We start from the raw sequence: 17,463 nt of genomic DNA on the forward strand, positions 1-17,463 counted from the left end.
CGTGAAGTCACGCGAAATAACGTTATACGCGACGCTATACAAACCAATTACATAATCCTATCCAACATGTGTAAAGGCACACACAACATATTCCAGTTAATGGTATATTTTTTTAATGATTCGTTATGGCGTAATCAATACTTCCATGCGTATAAATTGCGTTCAGCGAACTTCAGCCTCTCTCTTTGGAGTTAACGGAGTTTCGACTCCTGGCTAGAGGAGCTTGTCTCGGCTCATGCGGGGGGCCAATCAGAGAGGGGCTTCGCTCAACCAATCAGAGAGGGGTCTGCAGAAATGGGAGGGGTCTGCAAAAATGGAGTTCAACCAATCAGAGAGGGGTCTGCAGAAATGCGGCTACGAATTGTAGAGACGCAGTTCAGACTCTCCAACTAGTGACGCGTCTCTCTTCTGACCAATCAGTGGTCTGCAGTGTTTCACGTGACTTTTATAGTACCAGTTCTACCCGCTTGGCTCGCGCTTGGAACCAGACTCGAGCAGGGACTAAAAAAGTACCGAAAAAGTACCTGGTACCAGCCTGGTACCAGGTACTTTGGTAATGGAAAACCGAAAATACCGAGTAGAGTAGAGTAGAGTAGAGTAGAGTAGAGTAGAGTAGGTACCATGCAGTGGAAAAGCGCCAATATATAGAGATCAATATTATTAAATGTACAGCTCCGAGGACGGCTCGTTTAGGTGAAAACAAGGTTGTAGCTCATTGTCTACCTTACTACAATAGGAAAGAGGTGTCCTTTGTGTTTTAAAAACATTTAGCTTAAAAAATGAAGGTTCGAATGTCCGTTCGAAGAACCCTGACAAAGTTTGAATCCCAAAAACAGGCTTCGGGGACGCGTATATGCTAATACCAACGCATTTGTGCGATTTGCGAATCTGATTGGCCACTGACGTTTCTGGTCATGTGACATTTGCGCCCAATAGCGTGACGAGCTGTGTCTTTGCCCATTTCCGCGTTGAACAGCCTGCAAACTACCTGGCGTTCTATCGCCATGCTCTTAAGACAAACTCTAACCTTAACCAACTTCGAAAGAGTGCCTAAGCTTAACCGCCGAAAGAACTTGCTGTCACGCTCTAAGACAAACTCTAACCTTAACACTTTCAGTGCCCAGCAGGGGGCGCACGATTTAGTGCTTGAATGCCCACCATCCACTTCAATGTTAGCGTTATCGCTTATCAATGACTCATTTTCCAGTCAACATTGTCCAAGCGGATTGTTTTTTTATCGGTTCATTTCCATTTTATAGCATCTTGAAAAGCCCTCGTTTTCAAGGAAAATAAAAAGATTCCATAATAAACGGAATATTCTAGAATACACAAAAACTTTCAAATTTTTCGGCCTATTTATGAATTGTTTTCAAATAAACGCTAGATTATCGATAGTATATGTGTACGTATGCACGCTGGGGCCGCAATCTGATATCTGATCTGATATATTTCCTGATCGCTCGCACAGCCAAACAGCCATATGACACATAGGGGAAAAGCTTATATCTCTGTGAAAACAGGTCTAATTATCCTAAGACTGGTCAAATAGATTCCTTACCTGAGATCAGATGGTATCCAAAAAGATTATTCCAATACCTGATCGCCATTCCAAAAATCGATCCTTTTATTGATCCAACCTATACTGTAAAACACATATTACACGCTGAGGCTCCACAATGACTGGGATCATCTCCGGTTGAGAAGTAAAATGTGGATTCCGGAAAAAAAAATTCTCATCCATTTCATTTTCATCCGCTGTGGCTTGCTTGGCGCTGCCCATGGTGCTGAACTAAACAACAGAGAGGCCATTGAAAAATCAAATTTCTCTCTGGAAAACTCCAACATTTTGGGAAATTAGCTTATTTAACATCTTCCCTGGAGTTAGACAAGAAGATACATACCTTTTTTGTCTCTGTGCATGCATTAGGCTTAGGGAACAGCCGCTCCGTTAGCGTAGCTTAGCTTCATCACTGGAAGTGGGGCAGAGTTGTAGCCTCAAGTTCCCTACAGTCACGAAATACACTCCAAATACAACTCCAAAACGTTCCTGTAAACATGTTGTGACCTGTGTATTTACCATGTGGAGAAATAAAAAATTATTGAATTAGACAATTACGTTTTCTAAGCAAATATACTCTGAACAATTTTTTGCCTAACCACTCCTCTTTGGTCGCAGTCAGTGATTTCAACGTGAAGCCGTGTTTGTTGACATTCTCATTCATTCAAAGGATCCGAACCGATTGAAGTTTATGGATACCATGACTTAAAATCCTCTTACCTTGATGATTAAAAGCCTCCCCAATTTAGAAAACAGTATTCCAATGGCTGGTCTTGATAGGCTGCTAGCTAACGGAGCTAACCAACAAACACAGAACCGGGCAGACACTAAAGCAAATAACGAGAGCAATGACTTCCTATCTGGGGGGTTTCAAAATAAAAGAGCGACGTCTATAGCAGTGGTTCCCAAAGTCGGGGTTGCGACCCAAAGGTGGGCCGCGAGCAGCCACGGGAGGGCCGCGAGATGATTAAAAAAAATAAAAAATAAAATCCAAAAACCCCCCTTTTTTTTTTTCAGGCCACTGAACTTAGAAGCAGGCCAGGACAGTGTTTCTAGTTGTATTCTAAAATTCTATTCTATTGTATTCTAAAATGTGACTATATGGTTTTATATTAACTTAATAAATAAACAAAAACGAAAAATCTACTTATTTCAACGAACATTTCAAACTAAATAACAGATTATGCACATAAAACGCTGAAAACAACCGAAGCAATAATAGTATTTTAATGAGGCTATTATTATTATCATTATTATTTTGCAACAAGTTAGCCCTCTCATAAATAGCACATATAAATGAATAACTAACTTGAACTAACTTAATAGGATTGAAGTGATATTTGGCTTAAAAAATCGGTCGGCAGGCAAAAAAAAAAGAAAAAAAAGCCTGACGATGTGCATTGGGCCGCGGCTCTCTGATGCCTTATTTTCTGGGTCCCGGCCTGAAAAGTTTGGGAACCCCTGGTCTATAGCCTCGGAATACGTTTATTTTGTACATTATCTAACGTTAACACAAACCTAAACTAACTTTAGGTTAGTTGTAACGTTAGTTTAGGTTCGTGTTAACGTTAGATAATGTACAAAATAAACGCTTTGCTCCGATAATATGGATGTATGTTGTTATTGTTTGAGCTGTGATTTATTGTTTCATGTATGTGTTTCACAGTTCTCACGGTTCGGATTGAAATAAATCCAATCAGTAATATCAAGAACGTGTTGCTGTCATCATTGCAAGTAGAGGGAGTTACAGTGAGAACTTACCTGCTCCAGAAGACAGCACTAGAGAGCAGTGATGGACGAGACGCGCCTAGAAGAAGAGACGGAGGAGAAGAAGGAGAATGGTGGTGAAACCAAGGTACCCGTCCGGGAGCCGGCCACTGGGGCTCCTGAGGAGGCAGCAGAGTTCGTGCCCCCCGAGGGAGGCTGGGGCTGGGTCGTCATGCTGGCTGCCATGTGGTGTGACGGCTCGGTGTTTATGATACAAAACACCTTTGGCATCCTTTTCTTGTCTCTCATCAAAGAATTCGGCACCGAAGATGATGCCAACCAGCGATCCAGAACAGCCTTGGTGGGCTCTCTCTCCATGGGCATGATCTTGTTCTGCTCTCCCATCGCCAGTGTGTTCACAGACATCCTGGGCTGCAGAGTGACAGCAGTGGGCGGGGCCGCCGTGGCCCTGGTGGGCCTCCTGGCCAGCTCCTTTGTCAAGTCCCTCGGTGCCCTGTACTTCACCTATGGCATCGTGTTCGGCTGCGGCTGCTCCTTTGCCTACCAGCCCAGCCTGGTGATCCTCCCCCACTACTTCAAGAAGAACCTGGGCCTAGTGAGCGGCATCGTGGCGACCGGCGGCAACGTGTTCACCATCACGGTGGCCTTCCTGCTCCCCCTCCTGCTGGACAGCGTGGGTCTCCAGAACACCATGCGTGTCCTCAGCATCTTCCTGTTCGTGCTCATGCTGGCCGGGTTCACCTACACGCCCCTGCGGCCCAACAAGCCCATCGGTGAGATCTTCAACTTCCGCAACATCTGGAGGTCCCTGGGATACCGCATCTGGGTGTTCGGCATACGCGCCGCCCTCTTCGGCTACTTTGTGCCTTACGTTCACCTGATGAAACACGTGGAGGAGCGCTTCGGGACGAACGCCAACAAGGAGGTTCTTCTCATGTGTATCGGCATAACGTCCACAGTGGGCAACCTCATCTTCGGCAGGGTGGCAGACTACGTCCAGGGTGTCAACAAAGTCTATCTACTGGTGTCCTCCTCGTTCGTGATCAGCCTGATCAGATCCATGATGATCCCCCTCTGTCACGGCTTTGGCGGCCTGATCGCCGATTGCCTGCTGAAGGGGCTGTTCGAAGGCTGCTGGAGCGGCATCATAACGCCCATCACCTTTCGGTTGGTGGACTCCGATGACTTTTCACAGGCCATCGGCTTCATGGTCGGCAAAATGTTCGTGCCCATGCCCATGGGACCTCTCATCGCAGGTTACCTGGGAGACTACGACGTGGCCTTCTACCTGGCAGGTATACCCCCCCATCATCGGAGGAGCCGTGCTGTGATACCCTGGGTGGAGGCCTGGGTGGAGGCGAGGCGCAAGAGGAGTGAGAAGGAGGAGGCTCTCAAGAAAGGAGAGGAGACGACCCAGGAAATGCTAGACTACGAGAAGCCTCAGGGAGACGCACCTTTCAAGGGCGGAGACCCCGAATCTGTCTTATAGGCCAGCGGTTCTCAACTAGGGTGCCGCAGAGAGCTGCCAGGGGTGCCTTGAGATTATTATTATTATTATTTTTTTTATTATTTTTGGATTACAGAAAATTATCATTAAAGTGCTATCTGTTGCAGCTGCACTGTTTCCCATGAAAATACCATATTTGGATAAGTTTGACCATTTCTCAAAATCTGAAAATCATTATTTAATAAAACACAGAAAAGGGTCACCAAGTTACTCTGGATAAAAAAAAACTTTACAGACAACATTGAGACAAAGCTTCCTGACACATCTCCATCCAAACTCTTGGAAGAACTCATCCTGGAGAGCTAGTTTGAGTGTGGTGCTGAGTACCAAGTATCTCATGATGCAGCAGTTAAGGTGTTGATACCATTCAGCACCACATATCTGTGTGAAGCTGGCTTTTCATCCATGACAGCTCTGAAAACAAAATATAAGGCCAAGTTGAGCCTTGAGGATGACAAGCGTGTTGCCTTGTCAAAGATCTCCCCACGTATTGACCGTATTATTAGCCAGCAGCAGCAGACCTCGCATTGAGCTAGAAATGTCCACTGAGTGAACAAGTGCTTATTTTCTGTATTTATTAATATTTTTTGAGAAATGGTAACTTGGTGATCCTTTTCTGTATTTAAAAAAAATACATGATTTTCTGTTTTTGAGAAATGGTCACACTTATCCAAATATGCTATTTTTATGGAAAAGTGTGCAGCTGCAACAGATAGCAGTTTAGTGATAATTTTCTGTAATTTTATTTAAAGAAATATGCTATTTGATTTATTACTACAAGCAGTGTAATGTCAACAGTACTAAGCCATTTAGACCTGAAACACCTGTTAATAATGCATTATATAGCCTGCACACAAATGTGTTTCCCGGTTTCTTAAATAAACATTATTTTGAAAACAAGCACTTTTGTCATCATTGTAGCAAAAAAGACAGGAGCGGAAAAGTCTATATCGTATGTAGGGGTGCCCTGGAATATTTTATTGAACACAGGGGTGCCTTGGCAGCAGAAAGGTTGAGAACCCCTGTCTAGGCTGCGGTTAGACACAGGGGTATTTTCGTTTCGTTTTCAAGATCAGTTTCGCTTTCCAGAGCGCAACGTAGTGGCAGGCGAGTTAGACATTTGTTTTGCGACCTGAGCACTTTCGTTTTGTCAGAACGAGGCGTGGTCAGACCGCAACGGATCGCGTCTCGAATTCAGCACTGAGCATGCGCAGGGAGGTAGTTACCTTGGATGTGCCAATACACTTCCTGCAAAAAAATCAACAAGCCACCATCTTTAAATGCCTCCGTGAGCCATTTAGCCAATGTAGCATTTCTTTTTCAGCAAAGAAAGTGCAATAAAAGTGCAATAAACAAAACGGATACATTCACTGTGTGTTCTGCCTCTCATTTGTTGATGAAACAAAACTAACACAATTGTGTTATGGTTTGACACCGACCCCAAACGCAACGACACAAGAGAGTTGGATTCAGAGTTGCCAAATACAAGGGCTTGTTTATTTGGTGACTAGAATAAGTGAAACAGGGAAAGCAGGTCAACAAGAAACAGGTACAATGAACAAGGGGCAAAGTTCTGCTGCTCTGCAGCTTCTCCCGGAAGGGTAGTCTTGGGAAGCAGGAGCAGACCTCTGAACCGCTCTGCAGACTCTCACGGCGGACCTCTCAGATGTTGTGCAAGACCGAGAGAGGGAGAGAGGGAACGGGTCAGTGACAGAGCAGACTTGAAACGAGCTGGAGGACAGGGTGTTATATTCTTCGTGTTAAACAACACAGTGATGTGCAATATTCCAAAAACAGCCCAAGTGAAATATCTTCATGTAATCACACAGTGAGCAAAATCCATACACCGTCCAAATGTGAAATACTATCTTCGTGTAAACACACAGTGAGCAAAAATCCAAACACAGTCCAAATGTGAAACAATATCTTCGTGTAAATACACAGTGAGCAAAAATCCAAACACAGTCCAAATGTGAAATAATATCTTCGTGTAAAATACACAGTGGGAGGTGGAAGATCCCAAAATATTATTCCAAAAAGGATAGGGCAAAACGATAAAGGCTGGGTGAGTGACTGTCTGACAAAAAGGTGGTAGACTTCAGTGTAAAGGTTACACACGAAAATTGGAAATAGGTCAAGACAGTCAATCTAGAAAAACTCACCCAGACGAGCTGCGTAAAAGGAACAGGAACAAAGTGGAGGCGAGCGCGCGCCACGGAGCAGGTATCCAAGCGAAGGCTTCTAGGAATTTCCTGGAGATTAGCACAGTGAAACAGAAGCAACAGGGAAAAACATCCAGCGACAAATCAAGACGAACCAACAACTTAGGATGGGGAAAAACGGGGTATAAATAATGAGGGATCGATTGATTGAAAGGCAGTGACAGCTGGGGAATGTGATTGAAAAGCGTGGGGAAGTGAGGGAACCAATCAGCGACGTCTCAGATGACGTCAGCGGGGAGAAACGTGTGAACGAGGGAATTGAAATACTTGACAGAAAAAATGAATGAAAACAAAGCGAGGGTGGTTAAAGGAACAGAACGAGTGAGAAGGCAAGGACAGAAACCTCACAGTACCCCCCCCTCAACGGGAGCCGCCCGGCGACCAGGCCAACCCGGCTCATCAGGATGGGCCCGATGGAAGTCGGTGATCAAGCCGGGATCCACGATGAGCTGCCGGGAGACCCAGCTACGCTCCTCAGGGCCGTAACCCTCCCTGTCCACCAGGTATTGGAATCCCCGGCCCCGCCGACGAACGCCCATCAACCGGCCGACCTGCCACTGGGGGTGACCATCCACTAGCACAGGAGGCGGTGGATCAGGAGCCGGAGGCATAAGGGGACTGAGGGAGACGGGCTTAACCCGGGAGACATGGAACACGGGGTGGATGTGCATGGATGCAGGAAGCTTCAGGCGCAGGGCCGCCGGACTGAGTACCTTCAGGACCTCGAAAGGACCGACGAAGCGAGGGTTGAGCTTCTTGGCCGAGGACCGTAGCGGGAGGTCCTTCGCGGAGAGCCACACCCTCTGCCCAGGGCGGTAAGTCGGCGCGGGAACCCGGCGCCGGTCGGCACCACGACAGGCGCGCTCAGATGTCCGGAGCAGCGCGGTCCTAGTGATCTCCCAAACGCGACGGCAGCGGTCGAGGTGGACCTGCACGGAGGGAACTGCCACTTCCGTCTCCAGTGCGGGAAAAAGAGGGGGCTGGTAGCCTAGGGAGGCCTCAAAGGGGGAGAGGCCGGTGGCGGAACTGACCATTGAGTTGATCGAGTATTCAACCCAGGGAAGGAAACGACTCCAGGATGCCGGCCTCTCGGCTGCCACACACCGAAGAGCAGACTCCACGCTCTGGTTCATCCTCTCCGTCTGCCCGTTTGTCTGGGGATGGTAGCCGGAGGAGAGACTGACCGTTGCCCCCAATCCCTTGCAGAAAGCCCGCCAAACCTGGGAGGTGAACTGGGGCCCCCGGTCAGAGACGATGTCCTGGGGGAAACCGTGAAGGCGGAACACGTGGTGCGTCAGGAGGTCCGCCGTCTCGGCTGCTGAGGGAAGCTTGGAGAGGGCCACGAGGTGGACCCCCTTGCTGAATCGATCCACCACGGTCAGAAGGCAGGTGTTCCCCTGGGAGGAGGGTAGTCCAGTGACGAAGTCGAGCGCCACATGTGACCACGGACGGCTTGGAACGGGAAGTGGCTGCAAGAGCCCGGAGGGTGCCTGGTGAGAGGCCTTGCTGCGGGCACAGACCGCGCAGGCCAATACGAACTCCTTGACGTCGTTTCGCATGGTGGGCCACCAGAAACGACGAGCCAGGAAGGAGAACGTGCGATGGACGCCTGGGTGGCAGGCGAACCGGCTGGTATGGCCCCACAGCAGTACCTGGGACCGGACAGAGTCAGGGACGAAGAGACGGCTCCTAGGGACGTTGCTTGGAGCACGTTGGAAGCGTAGGGCACGCCGCACCACACCCTCGATGCCCAAGGTGATGGCTCCAACCACTCGGGCCTCCGGGATGATGGGAGATGGGTCCTCAGAGGGTGGAGCCCCCTTGGAGTGCATCCGGGACAGGGAGTCGGCCTTCGTGTTGCGGGAACCGGGGCGGAAGGTCAGCGAGAAGTCGAACCGACTGAGGAAACTGGCCCATCTCGCCTGCCGACCGTTGAGGCGCCTGGAAGCGCGGATGAACGTTAGGTTCTTGTGGTCCGTCCAGATGGTAAAAGGCTCCTCGGCACCCTCTAGCCAATGACGCCACTCCTCCAGAGCCGCCACGACCGCCAGTAGCTCCCGATTGCCGGTGTCGTAGTTCCTCTCGGCGGGGAGGAAGCGACGCGAGTAGAAGGCGCAAGGATGTACCTTCTGGTCGGAAGGAGAACGCTGGGATAGGACAGCGCCCAGGCCAGAATCCGAGGCGTCCACCTCCACGATGAACTGTCTCTTGGGGTCAGGGTGGAGCAGGATAGGAGCGGAAGTGAACCTTCTCTTGAGGGAGCGGAACGCAGCGCATGCCGCTGGGGACCAGTCGAACGGCAGAGCGGGGGAGGTCAGCTTGGTAAGAGGCTCCGCCACTTGGCTGTAGTTCCGGATGAACCTTCGGTAGAAGTTTGCGAACCCGAGGAAACTCTGTAGCTCCTTCCGAGTGGTGGGTTCCGGCCAATCCTCCACAGCCTGGATCTTGCGAGGATCCGCTCGGGTCAAGCCCTTCTCCACGATGAAGCCCAGGTAGTCGACGGAGTTGGAGTAGAAACGGCACTTCTCCGCCTTGACAAAGAGCCGATTGTGGAGGAGGCGCTCCAGCACCCGGCGGACATGCAGGATGTGTTCCTCGAGGGTCCTGGAAAAGATAAGAATGTCGTCCAGGTACACCACCACGAACACCTCCAGCATGTCACGGAGGACATCGTTCATGAGTGCCTGGAATACCGCCGGGGCGTTGGTGAGACCGAACGGCATCACAAGGTACTCATAGTGGCCCCTGGGGGTCTTGAAGGCGGTCTTCCATTCATCGCCCTCACGGATACGGACAAGATGATAGGCACTTCGGAGATCCAGCTTGGTGAAGAACGAGGCCTGGGTCAGTGGCTCGAAGGTGGAGCTCATGAGAGGTAGGGGGTATTTGTTCTTGATGGTGATCTCGTTGAGCTGACGATAGTCGATGCAGGGTCGCAGGTCCCCATCCTTCTTTCCAACAAAGAAGAACCCGGCCGCCACCGGGGAGGAGGAAGGCCGAATGAGTCCTGCTTCCAATGACTCAGAGATGTAGAGATCCATCGCCTTCTTCTCCGGGGCAGTCAGACTGTAGAGGCGGCTGCCGGGAAGGGGAGCCCCTTGGCGGAGGTTGATGGCGCAGTCATAGGGGCGGTGAGGTGGAAGGGACTGAGCCCTGGTCTTACTGAATACCTCCATGAGGTCGTGGTACTCGGGAGGAACGGACGAGGGATCCGGGGGCAACTCACCAGCCGGTCTCCGGGGCGGGGGACAAGACGCCGCCTGTAGACAGCGGGCGTGACAGGAGGAGCTCCAGCCCCTGATGGTACCGGAGGCCCAGGCGATGTGGGGCTCGTGCAGCGCGAGCCAGGGCCTACCCAGGACCACCGGGACAAGGGGGGATTGGGTAATGAGGAACTGGATCCTCTCTACGTGGTTCCCAGCAATGGTCAGCAAGACTGGGCCGGTCCGTTGAGAGATGTCGGCCAGGCGGTGTTGGTCCAACGAAAAGATCTCCAAGGGCCTCACAAGGGCCTCAAGAGGTATGTTGGCTTGGGTGGCAAACTCGAAGTCGAGGAAGTTCTCGTCTGCCCCAGAGTCGATGAGGGCCTCCACCGTGGCACGTTGGTCCCCCCAGGCCAGGGTGACGCTCAACAGATGGTCAGGTGGTGCGCGGCGCTGGGAATGGGAAAAACGGCTCACCAGGATCTCCCGGGGTCTTGGTGAGCCCGATCCTTTGGCCGGGTAGGGCAGTCGGCGATACGGTGTCCCGCACCTCCGCAGTAGAGGCAGAGACCGGACCTGAGCCTTGCCTGACGCTCCGCCTGGCTCAGATGAGAGCGTCCCAGCTGCATGGGTTCCTCCTCGCGCACCGGACGGGGAAGCCTGTTACCCACAGTAGTGTTGGGGACGGGGCGTCCAGGAGTCCGGGGTGCTTCAGGAGGTGACAGTCGGGCCCTCTCGCGCCTTCTCTCCAGGAGGCGTCCGTCAATACGGATGACAAGGCTAAACAGCTCCTCGAGGGAGTCGGGCACCTCCCTGGTAGCGAGCTGGTCCCGGACTGCGTCACTGAGCCCCCTTATGAAGGTTAGGCGAAGAGCAGGTTCGTTCCATCCGCTCTCCACCGCCGCCAGTCGAAACTCCATGACATAGTCCGTCACCCTGCTGCTCCCTTGCCGGAAGGTCCCCAACCGGGCTACAGGGTCCAGACCTCGGGCTGGATGGTGGAACACTCTGCGGAGCTCCGCCACGAAGTCTGGGTAGGAGAACAAAAAATCTGCTTCCATTGCCCAGGAGGATGTGACCCACTGGGCAGCATGGCCTGAAAGTAGGTTGGTTATATAAGCCACTCGGGACCCATGAGCTGAAAAACGGCTTGGCTGATGACGGAAAACCAACTCACATTGCATGATGAATGTGGCACACTCCTCGGGATTACCGTCAAACAGCCGTGGGACGGAGAGAAGGGGTTCCCGAGGTGCGAGATCTGCTGGGGCTGCGGGGAATGTTCCTGGAGGGTGTGAGAGATGAAAAGTATTAACGGCGTCGCCCAGCGAGTTAAGCTGGGCGAGAATCTCGGACTGTTGTCCCGCCATAGCGGCCATTGAACCCTGCATAGGCAGGACCTGGTCCCTGAGGTTCTGCACCGCAGCCGCAGCCCGCTCTAGTTGGAGACCGTGATCCCTGGTCAACTCGACTTGAAATGCAAGTGCGGTTCTGACCCCCTCTGTGTCGGCTGGGGTCGTCATGGTTGGTTTGTAATGTTATGGTTTGACACCGACCCCAAACGCAACGACACAAGAGAGTTGGATTCAGAGTTGCCAAATACAAGGGCTTGTTTATTTGGTGACTAGAATAAGTGAAACAGGGAAAGCAGGTCAACAAGAAACAGGTACAATGAACAAGGGGCAAAGTTCTGCTGCTCTGCAGCTTCTCCCGGAAGGGTAGTCTTGGGAAGCAGGAGCAGACCTCTGAACCGCTCTGCAGACTCTCACGGCGGACCTCTCAGATGTTGTGCAAGACCGAGAGAGGGAGAGAGGGAACGGGTCAGTGACAGAGCAGACTTGAAACGAGCTGGAGGACAGGGTGTTATATTCTTCGTGTTAAACAACACAGTGATGTGCAATATTCCAAAAACAGCCCAAGTGAAATATCTTCATGTAATCACACAGTGAGCAAAATCCATACACCGTCCAAATGTGAAATACTATCTTCGTGTAAACACACAGTGAGCAAAAATCCAAACACAGTCCAAATGTGAAACAATATCCGTGTAAATACACAGTGAGCAAAAATCCAAACACAGTCCAAATGTGAAATAATATCTTCGTGTAAAATACACAGTGGGAGGTGGAAGATCCCAAAATATTATTCCAAAAAGGATAGGGCAAAACGATAAAGGCTGGGTGAGTGACTGTCTGACAAAAAGGTGGTAGACTTCAGTGTAAAGGTTACACACGAAAATTGGAAATAGGTCAAGACAGTCAATCTAGAAAAACTCACCCAGACGAGCTGCGTAAAAGGAACAGGAACAAAGTGGAGGCGAGCGTGCGCCACGGAGCAGGTATCCAAGCGAAGGCTTCTAGGAATTTCCTGGAGATTAGCACAGTGAAACAGAAGCAACGGGGAAAAACATCCAGCGACAAATCAAGACGAACCAACAACTTAGGATGGGGAAAAACGGGGTATAAATAATGAGGGATCGATTGATTGAAAGGCAGTGACAGCTGGGGAATGTGATTGAAAAGCGTGGGGAAGTGAGGGAACCAATCAGCGACGTCTCAGATGACGTCAGCGGGGAGAAACGTGTGAACGAGGGAATTGAAATACTTGACAGAAAAAATGAATGAAAACAAAGCGAGGGTGGTTAAAGGAACAGAACGAGTGAGAAGGCAAGGACAGAAACCTCACAAATTGACCACCAAGAGCGGATAGTTTAGTCTCACAAAAAGATCGCCGATTTTGTTAGCTTACATGCTAACGCGATAGGGATATGCCATTATAACAGTATAGCATTGTGGCTAGCAGCTAACGTTAGCTCACGTTAGCCAGCCAGCACCAAACTGATGATATCAGGAGCTATCAGTAGCTAGATAACATTAGACAACGCCTCATGTATTAAACAAAGGTGAATAGATGACTGGGCCATTTTGTTTAATGCTTGTTAAGATTGAAAGAGGAGCTCTGAGCTAACAGGGTCTGGTAGCTAACGTTAGCTCACGTTAGCCAGCTGCTCATGCAATCGTTAATGCTAGCAGAATGAATGGATGTAAACTTTATTTAACATATTGCAGAATGGGTACAATACAATACGGCTCAATACAAACAATTGTTAAGGGAATGCAGACTGTTGTAGCTTGGACTGGGGTCCTTATAAAAATAACTTGACAACACATGGTAGCTGCAGCTATTTGGGACAGCTCTGTCGTCACCGGACGTTGGTGAGGGCACGCAGATGTCGGTATCTACTGCGCATGGGCGTTGAGCAACAACGGCTCCGCGCAGATTACACGACATGTTGTCGGCGAGTTTTGGCGAGTATCCAAAACGGAAACACAATTTCAGCGTTGTCAGTAGGGCAACGCGTTTTCCTGCCAAAGCGGCATTTCTATTTAACTGGGACAGCAAACGTATTCATTCAGCAACAAAACAAAAACAAAAACACCTAGTCTAACCATGGCCTAAGTCTCTGCCACAAACAAACTAAAAAACAAAAACACACAGAGGAGACTGCTGACGAGAATATTTTATGATACAAGTATTAGTGCTGTGACAAACTGTCAAAAAGGGCTTTAGTTTTTGAGATACCCCTACCGGAGGTAGAACAAAACACAAGCATGTTTTTCCTCATCTCTAAGGTCTCCCATATATGAAATGGATTCTTGTATAAAAATATTTTACTGCAAAACTTGTTAAATTGATAGATATTGTTATACACCCCCAAAGGAAAAAATAACCAAAATATAGCCTGGCCGTATGGGAGTTGAGACATATAAACTCATGTAGATTAATAATACAAGCTCCAAGAGCTTTCAAACTTGATATGCTATCATTCAGACAGTTGCTTAACCTAATAGAAAAACCTGGATGTGAATATCTTTATGCATGTAGGAAATATATACCTATGTACACATACTTAAAATAAGCGGAAATGTAAAAAATTAACATCTATGCAGAATGTTCTCATTTACTTTGTAGTAGCTCTGCCATGGATTGTCATAGAAACACATATGAGGGCTTTTTCGGAAAGGTGTCGTTGTGCTGAATCAAGCAATACCACATGTGTATATATAGCATGCATGGCCAGGGAGTTACATAAGTAAATGTATGAGGTGTCCTAAATGAAGGAAAATTAAACATTGACATAATGAAGTCTTCAGTCCAAAGCCCATTATCAGTGGTGAGAAGCATGTTGACAAATCCAATGTTACTGCAAAGTAAAGTCACTTGAGGTCATGTTCTGGTCTATAATGTTAATATATTTATGATACATTTAATAAATTATACATTTCATATGATACATTTTATGATACTTCATATGGAAACAAAGATCCAATTGAATCAGGTTGAAATTTAAATAGAACACCTTTATTTCAATCTACTGTGTTCTGAGCCCCCTGCTGTATTCACTGTACACACATGACTGTATGGTCAGGTTCAGCTCCAACTCCATAGTGAAGTTTGCGGACGACACATGGTGGTGGTGGGGCTGATCTCTAACAATGACGAGAAGGCCTATCGGGAGGAGGTTGATGAACTGGTATGCTGGTGCCGGGATAACAGCCTACTCCTGAACATTGGTAAAACCAAAGAGCTGATCGTGGATTTTAGGAGGATACAGCAGGGGACACACACGTCACTAGGGCTGTCTTAAATACTTCGAAGCTTTTTTTCAAAATATTTTTTACTTCGATTTGTGTGTGTGTGTGTGTGTGTGTGTGTGTGTGTGTGTGTGTGTGTGTGTGTGTGTGTGTGTGTGTGTGTGTGTGTGTGTGTGTGTGTGTGTGTGTGTGTGTGTGTGTGTGTGTGTGTGTGTGTGTGTGTGTGTGTGTGTGTGTGTGTGTGTGTGTGTGTGTGTGTGTGTGTGTGTGCGTGTGTGTGTGTGTGTGGAGAGTTCAGTGTTCAGTGTTCTGATCGCCTGGGGAAAGCTGAGCCGGAGTCTCTCTGTTCTCGTAGCGTGTGTACGTAGGTGCTTGCCTGACCGCAACAGCTTGAACAGGCTGTTGTTGGGGTGGTGGGGGTCTTTCATTATTCTGCAGGCTCTGGATTTGCACCTCCTGTTATATAAGTCCTGCAGGGGTGGTAGTGCAATACCTGTAGTACACTCTGCTGAGCGCACCACTCTCTGTAGGGCCTTCCTGTCCTGTGCCGTGCTGTTTCCAAACCAGGCAGTGATGTTTCCAGTCAGAATGCTCTCTACAGCCCCGGAATAGAAGGAGTGGAGTATCTTCCCTGATACTCTGAACTTCTTTAACTGTCTCAGGTGAGAGAGGCGCTGTTTCGCCTTTTTCACCACAGAATCTATGTGTGTAGTAGACCATGTCAGGTCCTCTGTGATGTGGACTCCAAGGTACTTGAAACTGCTCACCCTGTCCACGATATCCCCATTTATCCGCAGTGGCGTGTGTCACCTGCTGTATTCTCCTAAAATCCACAATCAGCTATTTGGTTTTACCTATGTTCAGGAGTAGGCTGTTATCCCGGCACCAGCGTGCCAGTTTCTCAATCTCCTCCCGATAGGCCTTCTCGTCATTGTTAGAGATCAGCCCCACCACCACCATGTGTCGTCCGCAAACATCACTATGTAGTTGGAGCTGAACCTGACCACACAGTCATGTGTACAGTGAATACAGCAAGGGGCTCAGAATGCAGTAGATTGAAATAAAGGTGTTCTATTTCAATTTCAACCTGATTCAATTGGATCTTTGTTTCCATATGAAGTATCATAAAATGTATCATATGAAATGTATAATTTATTAAATGTATCATAAATATATTAACATTATAGACCAGAACATTACCTCAAGTGACTTTACTTTGCAGTAACATTGGATTTGTCAACATACTTCTCACCACTGATAATGGGCTTTGGACTAAAGACTTCATTATGTCAATGTTTAATTTTCTTTCATTTAGGACACCTCATACATTTACTGATGTAACTCCCTGACCATGCATGCTATATATACACATGTGGTATTGCTGAATTCAGCACAACCACACCTTTCCGAAGAAGCCATCATCTGTGTTTCTATGACAATCCATGGCAGAGCTACTACAAAGTAAGTGAGAACATTCTGCATAGATATTCCTTTTTTACATTTCTGCTTATTTTAAGTATGTGTACATAGGTATATATTTCCTACATGCATAAAGATATTCACATCCAGGTTTTTCTATTAGGTTAAACAACTGTCTGACTGCTAGCATATCAAGTTTGAAAGCTATTGGAGCTTGTATTATTAATCTACATGAGTTTATATGTCTCAACTCCCATACGACCAGGCTATATTTTGGTTATTTTTTCCTTTGGGGGTGTATAACAATATCTATCAATTTAACTAGTTTTGCAGTAAAATATTTTTATACAAGAATCCATTTCATATATGGGAGACCTTAGAGATGAGGAAAATCATGCTTGTGTTTTGTTCTACCTCCGGTAGGGGTATCTCAACATTTTGGGGGCATTGTCACTAGGCTAATAGGCATCCATGACCGGCTTCAAGTCCTTGTACTGGGAGATGACATTAGTTATCTCACGCACCGTCACTTCTCTGTATTTGTATTGCTGAGGAAAAAACATCCAAAAGAGGGTTGTCATTAAAAAGCAAATACAGCCGTGTGAGCGAATACATTTACATTTAGTCATCTAGCTGAACGCCTTGATCCAAAGCGACTCACAAGTCCTGTACAACAAGTCAGCAGGAAGGATACAACTCTGGCAGCTAAGGGAAAGTAACATTGTTCATCAAACAGTGTTGAACTTGAGTCAGAGTGCTACAGTCTTGAGTGAATGGTAACTGGTAAATGTTGCGTTTTAAGTGCTTTACAATTTGTTCCTCCCATTTTACCCATTCACACACCGACAGCGGAGGCGACCGTGTAAGGTGCCAACCTGCTCATCGGTACTGTAGTTAGGGGTTAAGTGTCTTGCTCAAGTGGGAATGGAACCGGGAACCTCCGGATTACCAAGCGACTGCTCTACCTCCCGAACCACTGTCGCCTCATAACTGTTCTAGGTTGTAATCAGTGGGAATGATTCATTCATGTCACTATACAGCGGGCTCGGGGGCTGAGCCTGTGTGTCTCTCTCTCTCCCTCCCTCCCTCTCCTGTACGCGTGTATCACTTCCGCAACGGATTTAGTCTGATTTTCGTTTCCGGGTTCGCCTGATTGGCCGCGACGGCCACGTGACACGCCCCCGCGGCAGCGGCGCGCTGCTGTGTTGCCACTCGCGGCGGCAGCGTGGAC

General features: G+C 48.4%; 1 protein-coding gene across 1 annotated transcript; it reads left to right on the forward strand.

Annotated features, from left to right (window-relative positions):
* Window positions 1–3,350: 3,350 nt before the first annotated feature.
* LOC311244834 (monocarboxylate transporter 10-like) lies at window positions 3,351–4,775 on the forward strand (the record flags this gene model as incomplete). Its single annotated transcript, XM_084334517.1, has 1 exon — window positions 3,351–4,775. One exon carries the CDS (start codon window positions 3,351–3,353, stop codon window positions 4,773–4,775), a length of 1,425 nt encoding a protein of 474 aa, XP_084190643.1.
* Between the last annotated feature and the right edge of the window lie 12,688 nt (window positions 4,776–17,463).

Source organism: Notolepis coatsorum (genome assembly GCF_963971535.1).
Source record: "Notolepis coatsorum genome assembly, chromosome: 18".
NCBI lineage: Eukaryota > Metazoa > Chordata > Actinopteri > Aulopiformes > Paralepididae > Notolepis > Notolepis coatsorum.